The following is a 15,040-nucleotide window of genomic DNA, read 5'->3' as shown; positions in this document are numbered from 1 at the left end:
TATAGATCACCCTCAGATGAGACAAAATATTGATTTATTCATCCTCGTCTTTGTTACTATACCCGTACAGGTATGGCATTTGATTTTAAACCTCACAGCAGTGCAATTCATTCATGCCGTCCGCAATGCAACTCGAGTCTATAAAGTGTCAAATCGGAATGGGGCCTCCTGGCCGTTCCACTGAGCATGCCCCCTGTAAACACAGATGCCGACAGGACCGGTGAAGTCTCCACGGATTGTTCCTAGATACAAGACAACAGTGTTCGGATAAATTCGATTCCAAATGTTTTATTCTGAATAGGATTGTGAGTACATGGCTGAATATGCGTCCACATCACCATCACCCCATTGTGTCTGTTCTGAGCCACGCTGAGCAGAGAGGACTGGACAAAAATAACACGCTGATGGTAAAAATAGCACTACACTTCCTATCCTTGCAGTGCAGCCCCTTGCCTTTATCAGTGCTTTTTTTTTTTTTTTTTTTAAGCGTGTGTGTGTGTCTACCTGTAAGTTGAGGTCAGCCGAGTTCAGTGGTGGTGTTGTGTTCAGCTTTTTTCCCCAGAGATTTGCATTGTATGGGAATTCTGCTCATCTAAAAGGACACTCCCAACCTGCACAGCACCCACTCACTCATCCAGCGCCTGACTTCAAGGGAAAAACTGAATCGGGAGTGTGTTGATTTACGAATCCGCATGGGAAAACTGCAATTAAAATCATTCTCTTTCCAAATAATTCTAGTCATTACACATTTCTTAAATGTGAAGGCCGAGCAATTGTCAAACCTCTGCTTAAAATGAAGTTTCTCAGCTCAAACAGCTTTTAAATGAGTGTGAACAATATACACCATGTGGATGATTGGCCAAGTAAACGTCGACATTCTGGTCTTCCGACCGTACACTGTAAGGTCATATTTTGTTATAGTGGTTCTGATACCTGAGTTTGAACAGCAATAGAGCAGTAGGAATTGTGGGTAACACAGGACATGGACGGATCGGTGATGGAGAGTGGTGCGACTGGAAAGTTCTCCACACCAAAATAGTTAAGATGTAACAGAGACCCATCAATAAAAGACACCCAGACAATCAGACATAAAGACAGTCTCTGCTCAGTGCTTGGTTAAAGCAGCGGGTTTTACATTCTAGTCCTTCTTAGGGATTTGCCTGCTGTCCTTCTCTTCCTCCTCCTCCTCCTCCTCTTCTTCCTCTTCCTCGTCCTCGTCGTCATCTCCAAACGTCTGCTCCGTCATGTGGATGAGAGTGTGTGAGCGAGCCGCTACCTGGGCAGCGAGCGCAGAGCTGAAGCTGAGAGCCTCGGAGCCGTGCATCTCTGTCAGTCTGTCCATCACGGAGACGGCTGGGATTCGGGGCCTCAGGAGGCAGTCCAGCCCGTTCTGCCCCGCCTCCCCCTCCTCGGCCAGCCCATCGTACTGGTAGAGCTCAGATTTCCCCCCTCCTGCAGAGTCTGTGACAGCTGAAGTTCCTCCCAGCATGCCCTCCCCCTGCTCCAGGCCACAGCTGAACTCTGTCACCGGCTCCGGGGAGGGGTCAACCCTCATACTTCCTTCCTTTCCTTCCTCCTCTTCCCTGACGTTTCCTGGAGTGTGTTCGGAGAGGTGGTTTCCCTCTTCAGCACCACTCTCTGTTGAGCCCGCAGAAGTTGGAGCGTCTGATGGCTTAGAGGCAGAGGAAGGCTCTGAATTCTCATTGAGAGCCGAAGGCGGCACAGCAGCTGGAACAAAGAGGAACAAATATGTCATTGAGAATTAGAGAAATATACTGGTTTGCTGATACTGGCCTTTTGTTAAAAAAATAAATAAAAAAATCAGATATGGACCAGTCAGTGTCGTCCACCCCTGAAATGACAGATATAAAAGTGTCTTTCATAACTTATTTTTGTATAATTGCACACTACATTGGCTGTTCTGACCTGACTCAAATGCAACATTTTCATCTGAATCCACAAAATATGAACAAATGTGTTTATCACTTATGTGCATAATCATCATAATCATCATCATCATCATCTTCCTGAAATGCCGAGTAGAGTTTAAGCTGTCTCAGTCTAAAACTCAGAGGCTTTGGTAATAAAATTCTTGGGCAAACACATAAAAGTTTATTTTTTTGGCATGAAAATGGTTAATTTGAAAATGACACTAAATATAACCTATCTGCAGCATCAATCCTAAAATATCAGCATTGGCCTTCAAACCCCAATGTCATTGTCTTGACATCATCACTGTGGAGAGACCACGCGGCTTAGCGCAGACCTTGGTCGTTGAAGAGCAGCTGCTTCCACTTCATCCTCTCCCCTTCGGACGCCCGGAAGCCCAGCACAGCTTTGAGCTCTGACAGGACACGACGGGACTCCTCCCTCTCTCGGCGCTGACGTTCCCGTTCCTCCGGTGACAACATGTCGCACCAGGAACCTCTGCCTTCGCCATCCGAGTCTGAGTCCGACACGTAGGCCTCCCACTCCTGGTCAAACAGAACAGCGCAAGTGTTTGATCACCTTTTCCACCTGGCATTAACAAACGAAACATTTCCAGAGGCGACCAGAGACATGAACGGAAAATGTGGAAAGCTGTGTGTCTCCAATCCAACTCCTTCCTAACTCAAACAGGTGGCAGGCAGCTTTGTGAGACAGGCTCCAGAGGTGGAAATGAGACCACAGAGACACAAATGGACATGGCAACATACCAGCTCCTCTGGCACAGGGTCCCTGTCCAGGATCAAGGGGTAGGATGGAGGAGAGATTGGAACCTGTGGCATGGGAGGAGCGCACTGTGCCAGACCCTCTGCATTACCTACAAGGATGACACGGACTTAAGTCGTTGCACAAAACACAAAAACTCAACACAGCATTAGAGCTCAGCTTACAATGAAACTAGGTCATAGTGTTGTCCCCCCTCTGGTGGCTGCCTCCCTCTCTCTCCTGGTCTGTTTCTTGTCCTATATTCTGAAGGAGCTACTTCCTCCCTGACTGGGAATAAGTCTTGAGGCAGGGCAGAGGGAGGAGGAAGTCCACACTAAAAATAGCCCCGCTGTAACTGTGGAAACCGACAGACCACTGAATGCGGGGGGTGTCACTATTCTGTTTCATATATATATTTTATGGTGTGTTCTGCTTCATTAGACCACAGACGGAGATGAGGGAGAAAATGGGATGACATGAAGTGAAGACGGAGCGAGGATTGAGCCCACGATGTGGAAAGTTCCTTAATCCGCTGAGCCGCCAGGATGCTCCATGGCAGGTCACTATGTGAGTGACGTTATCAGAAGAGTATATCTTGTTATTGTCGCTGTTTTGTTGTTTTTATAGTGGTAGCTTGTTTATGCTTTTTACAGATATAGCCATTAATATCACAATTATTACAGTGGCTGAGTAGTATTGTTCTTATGAAATTGTTTGTATTGTTACAGTTACTGTTTGTTGTTATGGATACTACTGTTATTTATGGTATGTGTACAGTTGCTATTGTTATTGTTGTTATGGTTGAACCTTTCGACATTATCTTGTGTTCCACCGTGCTCACCGGGGCAGGCGTTGGCCCGTCTCAGCATGCGTTCCACCTGGCTCACGGTGTCCTCCCAGCAGCCGGTGCTGGCCTGCATGTGCGGCTGCAGCTGATGCAGACGCTCGCTGAGCTCCTGGTAGCCCTCGCAGGTCAGCTCCACCGCCTCCTTGGACACCATCAGCTTCTCCAGGTCGTCCTCCAGGATGATCATCCTGGCCACACAGAGGGGAGGGTAAACGTTGACGGCGGGAATTCAAAATGCTCTGCGCAGGAACCATTTCTGAATTGCCGTCGTTTCGGTTTAGCGGGGTCAATTCAGTGCAGGTTGCCATGTTATGCAACATTCAGAGGATTGGAGTGAGCTGAACAAACGAGAGACGGGTCCTGATACTGAGCTGCAGCCCTTTTGGCACAGGCAAATCGGTTGCCTCAGGGCTCAAAATGCCTCTCTAACTTATTTGCTTGTCATTTCTATGTTACAGATTCCATATGAACAAAACACTAAGAGATTAACGGCTCTTGTCCTCATTTACCTCAAAGTGTCAATATATGAATTCGGTTGTATAAGTTGTATATTCATATTTGTTTTCTCCAAGTTCTTGTGCTTTCCATTTGATATACTTGATGTATTTTTTCATGCTGCATACATTTCATGTTCTTGGTGTATTTTAAATTGTCCATATTTTTCATTCATGTTTCTCTTTTTCATTATAACCTATTGTTATTTTGCATGCTGTGCCTACATGCTGTAATTTCATATATTTGTCACAGCCTTCAATCACATTTCTCGTTAGTGCATTCTAATCATATGGCTGCCTACTGTTATATTCAAAGGTTACTGTCCACACATATATAAATGTATCAATAATTTAATAAAAAAAAATAATGGATCATAAGGAAAATCTTTAGCTATTATTCATTATACATGAATACATTCAAATTTTCTTTTCTGTATCCTATTATTATTACTTTGCTGTCTCAACTACCCATTTTCCTCAAAGTGGATCATTTAAAGTTCATCATATTGGAGGCACAGATTGAAGCCGGCCAGGGCGTGTGTGTGTGTATATATGTGTGTATATGTGTGTGTGTGTGTGTGTGTGTGTGTGTGTCTCACTCGCTGAGCAAGGCCTTGAGGTGCAGCTGGAGGCTGCGGATGGAGGTGTGCAGGGTATTGAGCTCTCGGCACTTCTCCCTGGCTCGGCCCACCCTGTCGGAGCCCGTCGTCCGCGGCTGGGTCTCAAAGTAGCGGTGGAAGTCATAGCTGCGCTGGACCTCACCCAGGCAACTGGCCAGGGCGTGATGGAGGGGCTCGGTTACCGAGGCGATGGACCGGTGCAGAGCGGGCGGACGAGAGAGCTCAGTTTTGGCCCCATCCTCGGCTGTCTCCTGTAGTCGCCGTGGTGACAGCAGGAGGGCCAGTCGACGGAAACATTCAGAGCTCTGTCCCACCCACAGCTGGAACAGCATCTACAGGACGGGACACCAACAGACAGCAGCTGAACATCATCACCTACCCTACATGCACGTCCACTACCCCTTATTCACTATATATTTATAGTTATTCCTTTTTGTGATATTGTTTTTAAGATGCAGAGTGTTGCATCCTTCAGTCTTTTTCATCTCAAGAGCCACATTCAACTCAGTCCATGTATCTTAATGTGTCTGTTTAACTTCACCACTTGTGGTAAACATAATTCTCTCCAAAGAAAGTATATCCTTCACTAAGCAGCATTTAACAAATAAAAGGAAGCGAAATGATAATTCTAAAACTATCACTACAACTGTAAAAACTCTGACCATATCCAAACTAACTTTGGTCGCATCACATGACACAGGGTACTTCTGGTTTCTTCAGGTTATTAGGTTGTATGACCTAATTCAGTTATGTATACTGATTTTATTATTGTAAGACAAATTCACTGGTGTTTTATAAAAAATGCAAATAAAATACAACAAACCGTATATAATAAATAACTACATAGATACATACATACAGCAGATATAAGAGCTGTTGTATAAATGATGCTTCTATGAGCCTGTTAGAAGTGGATCAGTTGCTAACAACAACAAGCAAGTTAAGAAGCCTTATGTTACTGTATTTTCCATGGAGGGGATTAAGACAGCTGATAAAGCTGGGAACCATCCTGCTATGATCATATTCATATAAATGGACCATTAGCAGGTTTCCATGTCACTGCTACTCTCTGTTCCTCCCAGCCCTGCTCTGCTGGTTTTCTCCCTGTCAGGCCTTACTTTCAGAGCAGGCAGGCTGTAGTCGTCGGTCAGCTCCTGCGCCTGTTCATCACCCAAATGCTCGATGCCCAGGCCAAGCCCCAGCTCCTTCAGAGGCACCGCAGACACGTAGTTAGTCACGTTGTCGATCTCAGAGTTCAGAGGGAACGTTGGGAGGTGTTAAGGACCCATCGCACCTCTGTGACAAAAATCTGTGTCTGTCTACAGAATACGGCATGATCTTTCATAAATAAAACATTAACAGTTTTAATTCAGGCTTAAAACCAAGATCATCTGACATAAACCTTGGTTTACAAAAGGCCATTTCATATTTTTGGAGGCATGTGTATTCCTCTGAATGATTTCAAAGTATCAACTCTAATTGACCTCAGAAAAGCTCCAGGGATTCCTAACCACAACATCAAGGAATCAGAGTTCTTTTCTTGCTTACTCAGTGCTGCTAACCTCACGAGACCACAATCAGACTTTTTCCCCTCAAGGCCTTTCCCTTCCGTCCTCCAGATATATCAATGCCTGCAATTTGAGAAGGGGTTTAAGCTGCGTGCACACTACTCAATTTGTCTCAAAGTGCCAGTGACTACTGTTAGTGTAAAATCGAAGCAGAGTAACCCCAGGGCAGATGGAAAGCAGGCACTAAGCAAAGGCACTTTAGGTGTGAAATCTGTTTAGGCAGAGCAGAACGCGTTCTAAAGTTTAGAGCAGATGAATGTTTTAGAGGAAGCTGCACGATGCTGAGTATTCTGTATTTGCCAAACCAGCAAGGAGCAAGAGGAGCCTGGGTTTCACAGTATGTAGGTCACTCAAAGTTTACACAAAAATAAACAAATAAATTGGAATCAAGGCGAAAATGAAAGCAGCAGAAGAAAAGTTGGGGATGGCTGTTAGCAAATTCCCAGAAACTGATCATGCAGGCACTCAGCATGAGCATGGGGGTTCCACTGAAAGCCAGAATAATATTTAGTACTTTGATAGGGACGGGGGAAAAGGTTTGGCAATTTTATATCGATCACTTATCCACATTTTGTTTTTTCATTCAAGGTGCAAAATACTTGTGACAGATTGTGGGAATTAAGCCTATGGTCAGAGGAATTAAAGAAAGAAAGAAAAAAAAACTGATTCATGCTACACCTGCACACTTTCAATCACTGCTTTATGCAAACTATGCCACAGACAGGTCAGCATTGTGGTATTATTTTTTGTTTTGCTGATTGGCTTACGACTTGAGGCCTGCAATAAATGTTAAAAGCTCAAAGCAAATTTACCTGACATGCTCACAGTAGTTATCTTTCAAAGTATGATTCAGCTGTTTTCCATAGTCCAGGGTTTTAAAAAATGGAAAATCTCACAATAATTTATAATTGAATCGTAATAATTACTGAATCACAATACATACTGAATTGGCACCCAAGTATTGTGAATTGTGTCTTATTGTGGGGTTCCTGCCGATTCTTATCCCTTTTTGTAATCTTAAGGGAGCGTGGCAGGCACTGCAGCGAGTCCTTGTGAAAATAAAGTGTGTGTCATGCAATCCGCTTTTCATTATCAGCACAAAATGTGGTCAAGTCAGCCCTTTTGTCCCACAAAAGCAGCAGAACTGTGTGAACACATCCTGGAAGTCAGAAGTCTTTACATCCAGGTAAAGGATATGCCTTGAGCATGTGACAGGTGGCTCTGCGTGAGGCTCTAAAGGCTGAGCGGAGTGCCCGGTACAAGGCCTTCCTCAGTCCAATCAGCTGCTGGCCTCGTGGCACCGCGCCTGGCCCCGCCCTGCTAAAGGAGCTGGCCGCACTCACCCTGTCGAGCAAACTTGACAAGTGAAACGTGATACAACTGTGCAGACGTCCCAGAAAGGCAGGGGAGCACACACAACACCAAACACCACAATGCTGAAGACGACACACGAGACGTTTGTTGGGTGAAGCCCCTGGTGTGCACGCTAACATACTTGGATGAATCAGTCCTGTATACTACATGGGACTGTTGAAACATGCCATTAACAGGTAAATGACACAGTATGGCATGCCATTACATTACACGGTGGCTGAATAAATACAATCAATGGTACAAACAATACTTCTCTCCATATGGCTCTAAAGCTATATGATGAACAATATGCAGACACAAGAGGTTGTGGCTAGAAAGTGTTAACATGAAGATATAAAGAGCCTATGGAGACACTAATTGGAAAGGTAAGCTCACTGACAGTTTGCACATCGCTGACAAAGACCTGAGTCAAGCAGTACCAGTCAGACACATGGCAGAATGTGGCAGTGCGTCTGCATTATGTGGCAGGGTGATGGGAAGGTGGATATAAAAAGAGCACACTTACAGGGTGAACCCTCTGGAGATGACCTCGGTCTCCTGCACCAGGCGCAGGGCTTTGCGCGACAGGCCCGTCAGAGCCTTGCTGTTGTGCACCAGAGTCTGCAGCTGGGTGGCCTGCGTGTGCACGGCCCTCTGCATGCGCCCCTGTCTCCACAGGCGGGCGCCCCTCAGGCCCACCCAGCCAAGCAGGGCCAGGCTCCATGGGGCCGCGGCCAGCGACCACACTCCCTCGGAGACAGAGCACAGACCCAGCAGCACTGCAGCCAGGCCGACCAGCCCAGCCATGTCCCTGTGTGGGGTGAGACGGAGTCAACAGTGTAACTAGTGTGTGCCTATTATCATTTAACACTTTCGATGCTCCTTTCTGTAAAGGGCTGGAAATGATATGATTTAATTACAACAGTCTTAATGATACTGCCTCCTTGTTTTGGCTCCTTCCTTCCACCTAGCATTCCAGGTAGGGATGGACCAACATATCGGCACACTATTGGTATCGGCAGGTAGACCTTTGGCACTGCAGCCACTTTGACATGAATAGCAGGGTTAAGAAAGGTGTTACTAATGACTCCTGTACACTGAAACAGAACTTAATTATGTCATTGGTGACACCTGTATTTACTCTGCAATGTCATGTTAAAATGGCTGTTTAAAAAAGTCTGTATCAGCTTTAAAAAGCAGGCTTTATGTGTAAAAAAAAACAACAACACTTGATATAAGACGGGCCTGACTGAGAAGCTTCACCTGGTTTGCACCTGCATTTGTATTCCAAGTCTTGTAAAAATGCTTATCAGTATCAGCTGTTCTGGGTGGGATGATATCAAGTTATTGGCATCAGCCTCTAAAAACATGTTGGTGCAACTGCAGTCTGCAATAAGAGAGAGAGAGAGAGAGAGAGAGAGAGAGAGAGAGAGAGAGAGAGAGAGAGAGAGTCTGCACTGGTAACATACCATAATGAGGGGCTGGCGAGGAGGCTTGGTCTGGGTAGGGTGCTGGCTCGGCTGGGAGAGCCCGAGGGCGAGGAACCCAGGGTGAGCAAACTGGGGTCCAACAGCTCGATCAGCTCCACATCCTCCTGTAATAACACATCCTGGTCCAGAATGCACCTCACTGAGTACTGGCCAAACACACAGTCCTGCATGGAGGGAGGAGGAGAGAGAGAGAGAGAGAGAGAGAGAGACAAAGTGGATCAGAGCTTGAAGAGAACACACTGCTACAAAAATAAAACAAAGGGAGACTATAGTATCACTTTCGGTTCCAGCACTAGTTTCTGATTTCCATTCTAACACCTACCAATTGCTGCTCCAGTTTATGAGATGCAGCGGTGTGGTGAGCCGGACTCCACCGCCATAGGGCATCAACCAGTCTCCATACGCGTCCTCCCTGTCAATCACACAAAGGGGGCGGGTCATGCTTCAGTTAATAAAGCAAGAGCTGCATTCCAGTTGTATACATGACATTTCATTATTTCCTGCCCTGCCATGGCCCCAGTGAAGGTGCCTGCTGCCAGACTGGAACGACTTCCAGGCTAAATATCACAATCACTCATCCACGTTTTCCAATCATTGCACTGTGCTTCCTCCAGCATTGCAATAAAGCGCGAGTATAGCCCCCCCCCCATCCCGTTACAGCAATCCAGATCCAATAACAAGCGTGTGCATTCACACGCACACACAAACACACACACAAAACACACACCAAGCCAGAGGGAGTATCCCAGGGAACAAACTCTTTCAAGCCAACAACAATAACTGCAATGTGTGTTTGTAACACTCACCCTGGAGTCTTACACAGCACTGCTGTCACACAAAAACCTTGTAACTGCAAGTTTGATGGTTTTCCATTTTCTCACCATTTGTCAGCGCCCCTGAAACTCATTAAAGCTTATTCTGTAACTTCAAAAAGATATGGCTGTCGGTTGGAAAGGAAGGATTGATGGTTCTGGAGAATGAAGAGGGGATATGAGGCTTTCACTGGACAGCAGCACCACCACACACGCACACACACTCCCTTCTTAGCTCTTCTCCTAGTTCCTAGCTGTCAGTCTCTCCAGTCTCAGCACAAGAGACTCCCTCTGTAAACAATCTAGACAGTCCAAAAAAAACCACAAAGACAAATTGAGAGGCAGTGGCATTTCAGTGCATTCCAAACTTGAGGCAATTCAAAATGTTGCAAGTGTTGCTAGCTATTGCTAAGAGCCTAAGAAAGTCCCCAATGCTGTGTTGCCTAACCATGAATAGGACCTACTATTCACTAATCTGCTTAGAGTGTTCAGCTCCGTCTATGACATGTTTTGTTAGGGAAAAAAGGCTCTCTTACAGCAGCAGCATCCGCATCCTGTGTGCAAAGATAGATAGATAGATAGATCTAGATAGATCTAGATATATAGATGTGTGTGTCTGTGTGTTCCAGCCCATGGGGGAAGCAGGGAACTATTGATCCAGACTGGGCAGCCTGCACACTGACCCTGCTCTGAGGGGTAAAGCACAAGTGTGATTAGTCTAAAGGCCGCATCCATATTGATTACTGATTGGAAGCTGAGCTGCAGGGCCAGGCATTCACACGATGCTGGTCATCACCCTCATCCAAAAGTGTAGTGTGTGTGTGTGTGTGTGTGTATGCAAATGACAGTGTGTAAGAGCTCTGGGAAACAAAAGTATACCACAGTTCTACTTGTGTGTTCATCTCTCTAAAATATGAAGCCTGCGAGGCTATTTTAAGATAAACATAACACAGACACACTTCACTAAGTACAGTTTACTTCTTGGTCCATGGTCCAGTCTCGCTCTCTCATTAGTATTCTGTTGGCACCACACAGGGAACACAACAGCCTCTGGTCCCTTGTCTGCTGGCTACAATGCGGAAGAAGGGGAATCCTCTGCACAGGCCTCTGGGCATAATATCTACACAAGTTGAGGATTACTGTGTATCATCTATCCTGCTGTAGATGATAAAACAACTAAATAATGATTCAATAATGGTGTCATGATGTGGTAAAACAATTCTCTAGGCTATAGCTACGTGATCTGAGACACACAGACAATTGTCAATGAAATTATAAAAAAAAAAAAAAAAAAAAAAAAAAAAAACATGAAGGATTTGATTCCCATTACTCCTTGAAGGGCAGCCACACCTTTTAGTTTGAATTATTATTTTATGTATCCGAGGAAATTCAACTGAATATCACAGTTGCTGAAGGAGGGCCCAATGTTATTCATTCACCACATACGTAAACTTTATTTGTTTCAAGTATTTAAATATACACTATAGGCTACATTGAAATGATAACCCTGTCATCATCATGTCACCCCCCTCATCCAGGATGTTGCCACGGCTCTGTAGCTAGTCATCGCCCTGTACTGCTGTGGCTGGCCGCCCGCCTCAGTCGAGGCCCCCTGCTGCCTCAGCCGAGGCCCCCTGCTGCTTCTGTTGTCTTATTTTGTCTACCAGTCTGTCTTCCTTTTCATTATGACTATATTGTTTGTAACTTGTTCACTGGGTCAGCACCTGTTGCACACCTGTCTGGCCATGAAGGGGTCTCCTCTCTCTGTGGTCTTTCTAAAGATTTCTTCCTTATTTTCTTGCCCACTATGAGGATTAAGTCAGGGGTGTCTTCCTGTTCTGTTTGTTGTATAAACTTGTGGGCATGTAAAGCCCTCTGAGATTGAAAGTCCTGGCCGCAAGACTGCAACTTTATGTGTTTCAATATGTAAACATACAGGCTAAAGCTACTTTAGAAAAGCAACCCTGAGTTACAGAGTGAGGTATCAAGTCGAACAAAAGTGAAAACAATTGTTTTCAGCATTTTGGTATTGACTTGGTACCTACAGATTAATTCTTATGCCATTCTGAACTACATCAGTGTCAACATACAGACTCTTTCATATGACAAGATCACAAAAAGCCAGCAAACCAAACCCCGAGTGTCAACAGTCATACCACATGCTTACATTACAAATGGCCCTGTGAGTTGTTGTTGGTAATGTTGTGAGGCTGTGGTCTCAGTTAAGTGAAGCACACACACATGCATGAGGTGTTTGTCCTGGCTCTGACTGTATCTGGGCTTCAGGAAGCTGGACACAGAGGGACGACCCTAAAGCTTTCCTGTCTCATCCGAATCCCTCATTCTCCTCAACTCCTTAGAATAACAGTCTCCCAGAGAGGAAGCATGACACGGACGGAAAGTTCCTGAATGAAGCAAACACAACATTGTTTCCCGATGCAAGAGGGGGGTAGACCAGATCATGTGATCATGAGCTACCCGGGACACATTGCTTGTCCGGCTGACTCATAGACCCACTAAAACTGCGCTCATGTACTGTCAGACTTCAGCAAGGGCTGCAACAGAGCTCATGCTTTTAATCCTTTAATTGTACATGCGCAGTACATACACAGGCCCATTAAAAATAGGCATGAATATCCTAATACCTCCAACACACAGTTTCCGAGAAGATGCCCACAAAGGCAGGCACTGACAAAAACAACGTCAGAGAGAAAGCAGAGTATGGCTATGTAATCACATTTGGTCTATCTCTGGTACAATCAGAGCAACAGCAGGACAGCAAAGGAGAGAGAGAGATGAGAGGAAGCGTTTGCCGTGGAAGAATTCACCAAAGCACTATTTTGCTAAAAGGTAATATCAGCTCAGGTCAAGGAAAGCGTGTGATTATGGAGCAAAGACAACACAGTAGAAAATAAACACAAAATACCTGGATCTGTGTGCGGAAAGCCCTTCTTGCCATGGCGACAGTGTCTCATCCAAGCAAAGAAACCATGTTAACCGGAGTGCAAAATTTCTATGTGTGAATGTGTGAGATTGTGTGCCAATGCGCATTATTGTTTTGAGTCAACAGTCAAATTGATTGCTTTCTGTCTGATTGCATGGGGCAAACACCCACTGCCCCGGGGTAGGGCTACACATCAGTGATATGTGAAGTGAGAATAATGATGTGTTCTCATGGTGCTGGGAGGAAGGTGTGTGTGTGATGGGGGTGGGGTTATACTGGGGTGTCACTCACTGAAGGCTTCTGGGGAGCTTCCTGATGAGAGGTTGCATCTCCCTCTTCTCCGCCATACTCCTCCTCCTGTGATACTGTAGGACATGCCTCAAAGTCTGTGTGCCCTAGATCATGCAGGTAGTGGAAAAGAGGAGAGTTCTGCAGAGAGAGAGAGCAAAAGAGAAAGGCGGGAAGAGAAGGAGAGGGAAAGAGAAAGAGAGAGAAGGAAAGTGAATGAGGGAGATGAAGCAGTGGTTGAGGATTGATGGATGAGGGGGGAGAGGTGAAGAGTGAGAGACAGACAGGTTGGTGCCAGATGGAGGGAGAGGAGAAGGAAAAGAGAGAAAATGTAGAGATTAGGACATAAATCTGCTGCGGGTTGAGTTGACACTCATCCTGATTTTGCCCCAGTTTCCTCGTGTCGATCCAGAGGTGTCACAACGCTGACAGTGAGAAAACAGATCATTGCCTTTGCTAAGGTAAACCAATTCTTCCCTCCCTCTCTCATACTTTTCTATTCTGCTCTGGGAAGAAGACTGTATTCGTCACTTATAAATGTGTAAAACAACAGACCTTGATCTAACCCTTGCCATACACCCTTAATCTCCCTCATTTCTTTTCTACATGGAAGCCAGAAACCATAACTGCAGTCAATAAGAAACACTAAATGGTGTGAGCAATTATTCCTTCCAGTAAAAAAAAAAAAAAAAGAAAGAAGTATCTTACCACAATTATGTCTTCAGGCAAAGGAATGTACACAGTGATCTAACTGTTTTCAGCTAAACTGAGACATCTCAGTTCTTCGCCAGAACAAAGAAAGCTCTGCACCAGGATAAATAAGCAGAGAGGAGATAAAAGCATTTCATGCTACAATTTGACCAAGGGACGCCTGACCCAGTTCTCTGCCAGCTCCTGATTGTGTGCTTCTGGGAGAGCAGAGCTACTCGGAGCATCCCTGGCGTGTCTTGGTGCATCTGGACAGCTGCAGAGGTGGATCTGTAATTCATCTGATGTAACGCTGACTATCATCCATGCACACCCATCGCACCACATATGTCTGTATGTATCAACAGCCACACCAGGTACTCACTTGCATTGTCGGACGAAGTTACAGCGCATGTTGACACCATTCAGATGTGTGTGCTCTTTCAGAACCGACGCATAGAGGCTGGTCATCCCCGCCCCAGCTCTATTATAGTAATGATGAAACGCCAGTAACAATTACGCACACAACCCCAGCTCAGCCATTCGCATGACCACCAAAGCTACTTGGCAGTCACACCGCTAGCAACCAGCCAAATATGTGGATTTGTTGACAACGCGCCGCAACAGGGCAAACTGCACCTTGTGTGAAGCTAAGTTAGCATAAATGCTGGCTCACTGAGCTAAGCTACTTACATAGCTAACATTAGCCCGAGCACTGAAAGCCCATTCACAACACCAAGCTCGGAACTGGAGTGGGATGACAAAGCATTACAAGTTTCAAACACAAAACAAACCCAGTAAGACAAACCTCAAATACCACATCTTCGTCAAACTCTTCAGTCATTGCTCTCCGCCATCTATACGCAGCCCGTCTCGCATTCTGGAGTTGTAGGCGATGAAAAAGCAGGCACAGCGGTGGAGAAGTTGAAGCTGCTGTTATTTAGCCGGCTGTTAGCTGCGCAAACCAAACTTGGCGTAAAACTACAATTCCCACAATCCTGTTTCCAATCGCCGCTTCCTCGCGACCGAACAGTCAGCTCGAGCTTAGGGCCAGCGAGCCCCTAGCGGCGGAGATGGTGTATGCAAGGGGAGGAAACACAGCTGGGTCAAGCTAACCAGAGACAGCAGGAGCACAGGCGGAAATCAGATTGTTTTACTTTTAAAATAAAAGAACCATTTTTATCACTCGTGTACAGTGAAAGGACATCTACTGAAAAATAGTACATTTTAATTTATTTACCTAAAA

At 45.5% G+C, this 15,040-nt stretch overlaps 1 protein-coding gene across 3 annotated transcripts; it reads right to left on the bottom strand.

The window, feature by feature from the left end:
• Positions 1 to 413: 413 nt before the first annotated feature.
• vezt (vezatin, adherens junctions transmembrane protein) lies at positions 414 to 14,800 on the bottom strand. 3 transcript variants are annotated; one of them, XM_030046036.1, is made up of 12 exons: positions 14,603 to 14,800; positions 13,111 to 13,248; positions 9,386 to 9,475; positions 9,043 to 9,227; positions 8,100 to 8,384; positions 7,418 to 7,576; positions 5,771 to 5,918; positions 4,632 to 4,984; positions 3,533 to 3,726; positions 2,697 to 2,803; positions 2,267 to 2,474; positions 414 to 1,728 (listed from the first exon to the last, which is right to left on the bottom strand). In XM_030046036.1, the coding sequence occupies exons 1-12, from the start codon at positions 14,636 to 14,638 to the stop codon at positions 1,139 to 1,141; spliced, it is 2,493 nt and encodes an 830-aa protein (XP_029901896.1). In that variant the 5' UTR covers positions 14,639 to 14,800; the 3' UTR covers positions 414 to 1,138. The 3 variants fall into 3 exon arrangements, with proteins under 3 accessions (XP_029901896.1, XP_029901898.1, XP_029901899.1); XM_030046038.1 differs by having other exon boundaries at positions 7,418 to 7,564; XM_030046039.1 differs by lacking the exon at positions 14,603 to 14,800 and adding an exon at positions 14,180 to 14,535.
• Positions 14,801 to 15,040: the final 240 nt, after the last annotated feature.

Source organism: Myripristis murdjan, chromosome 23, assembly GCF_902150065.1.
Source record: "Myripristis murdjan chromosome 23, fMyrMur1.1, whole genome shotgun sequence".
Lineage (NCBI taxonomy): Eukaryota > Metazoa > Chordata > Actinopteri > Holocentriformes > Holocentridae > Myripristis > Myripristis murdjan.
This window is presented reverse-complemented; position numbering and strand designations above follow the sequence as displayed.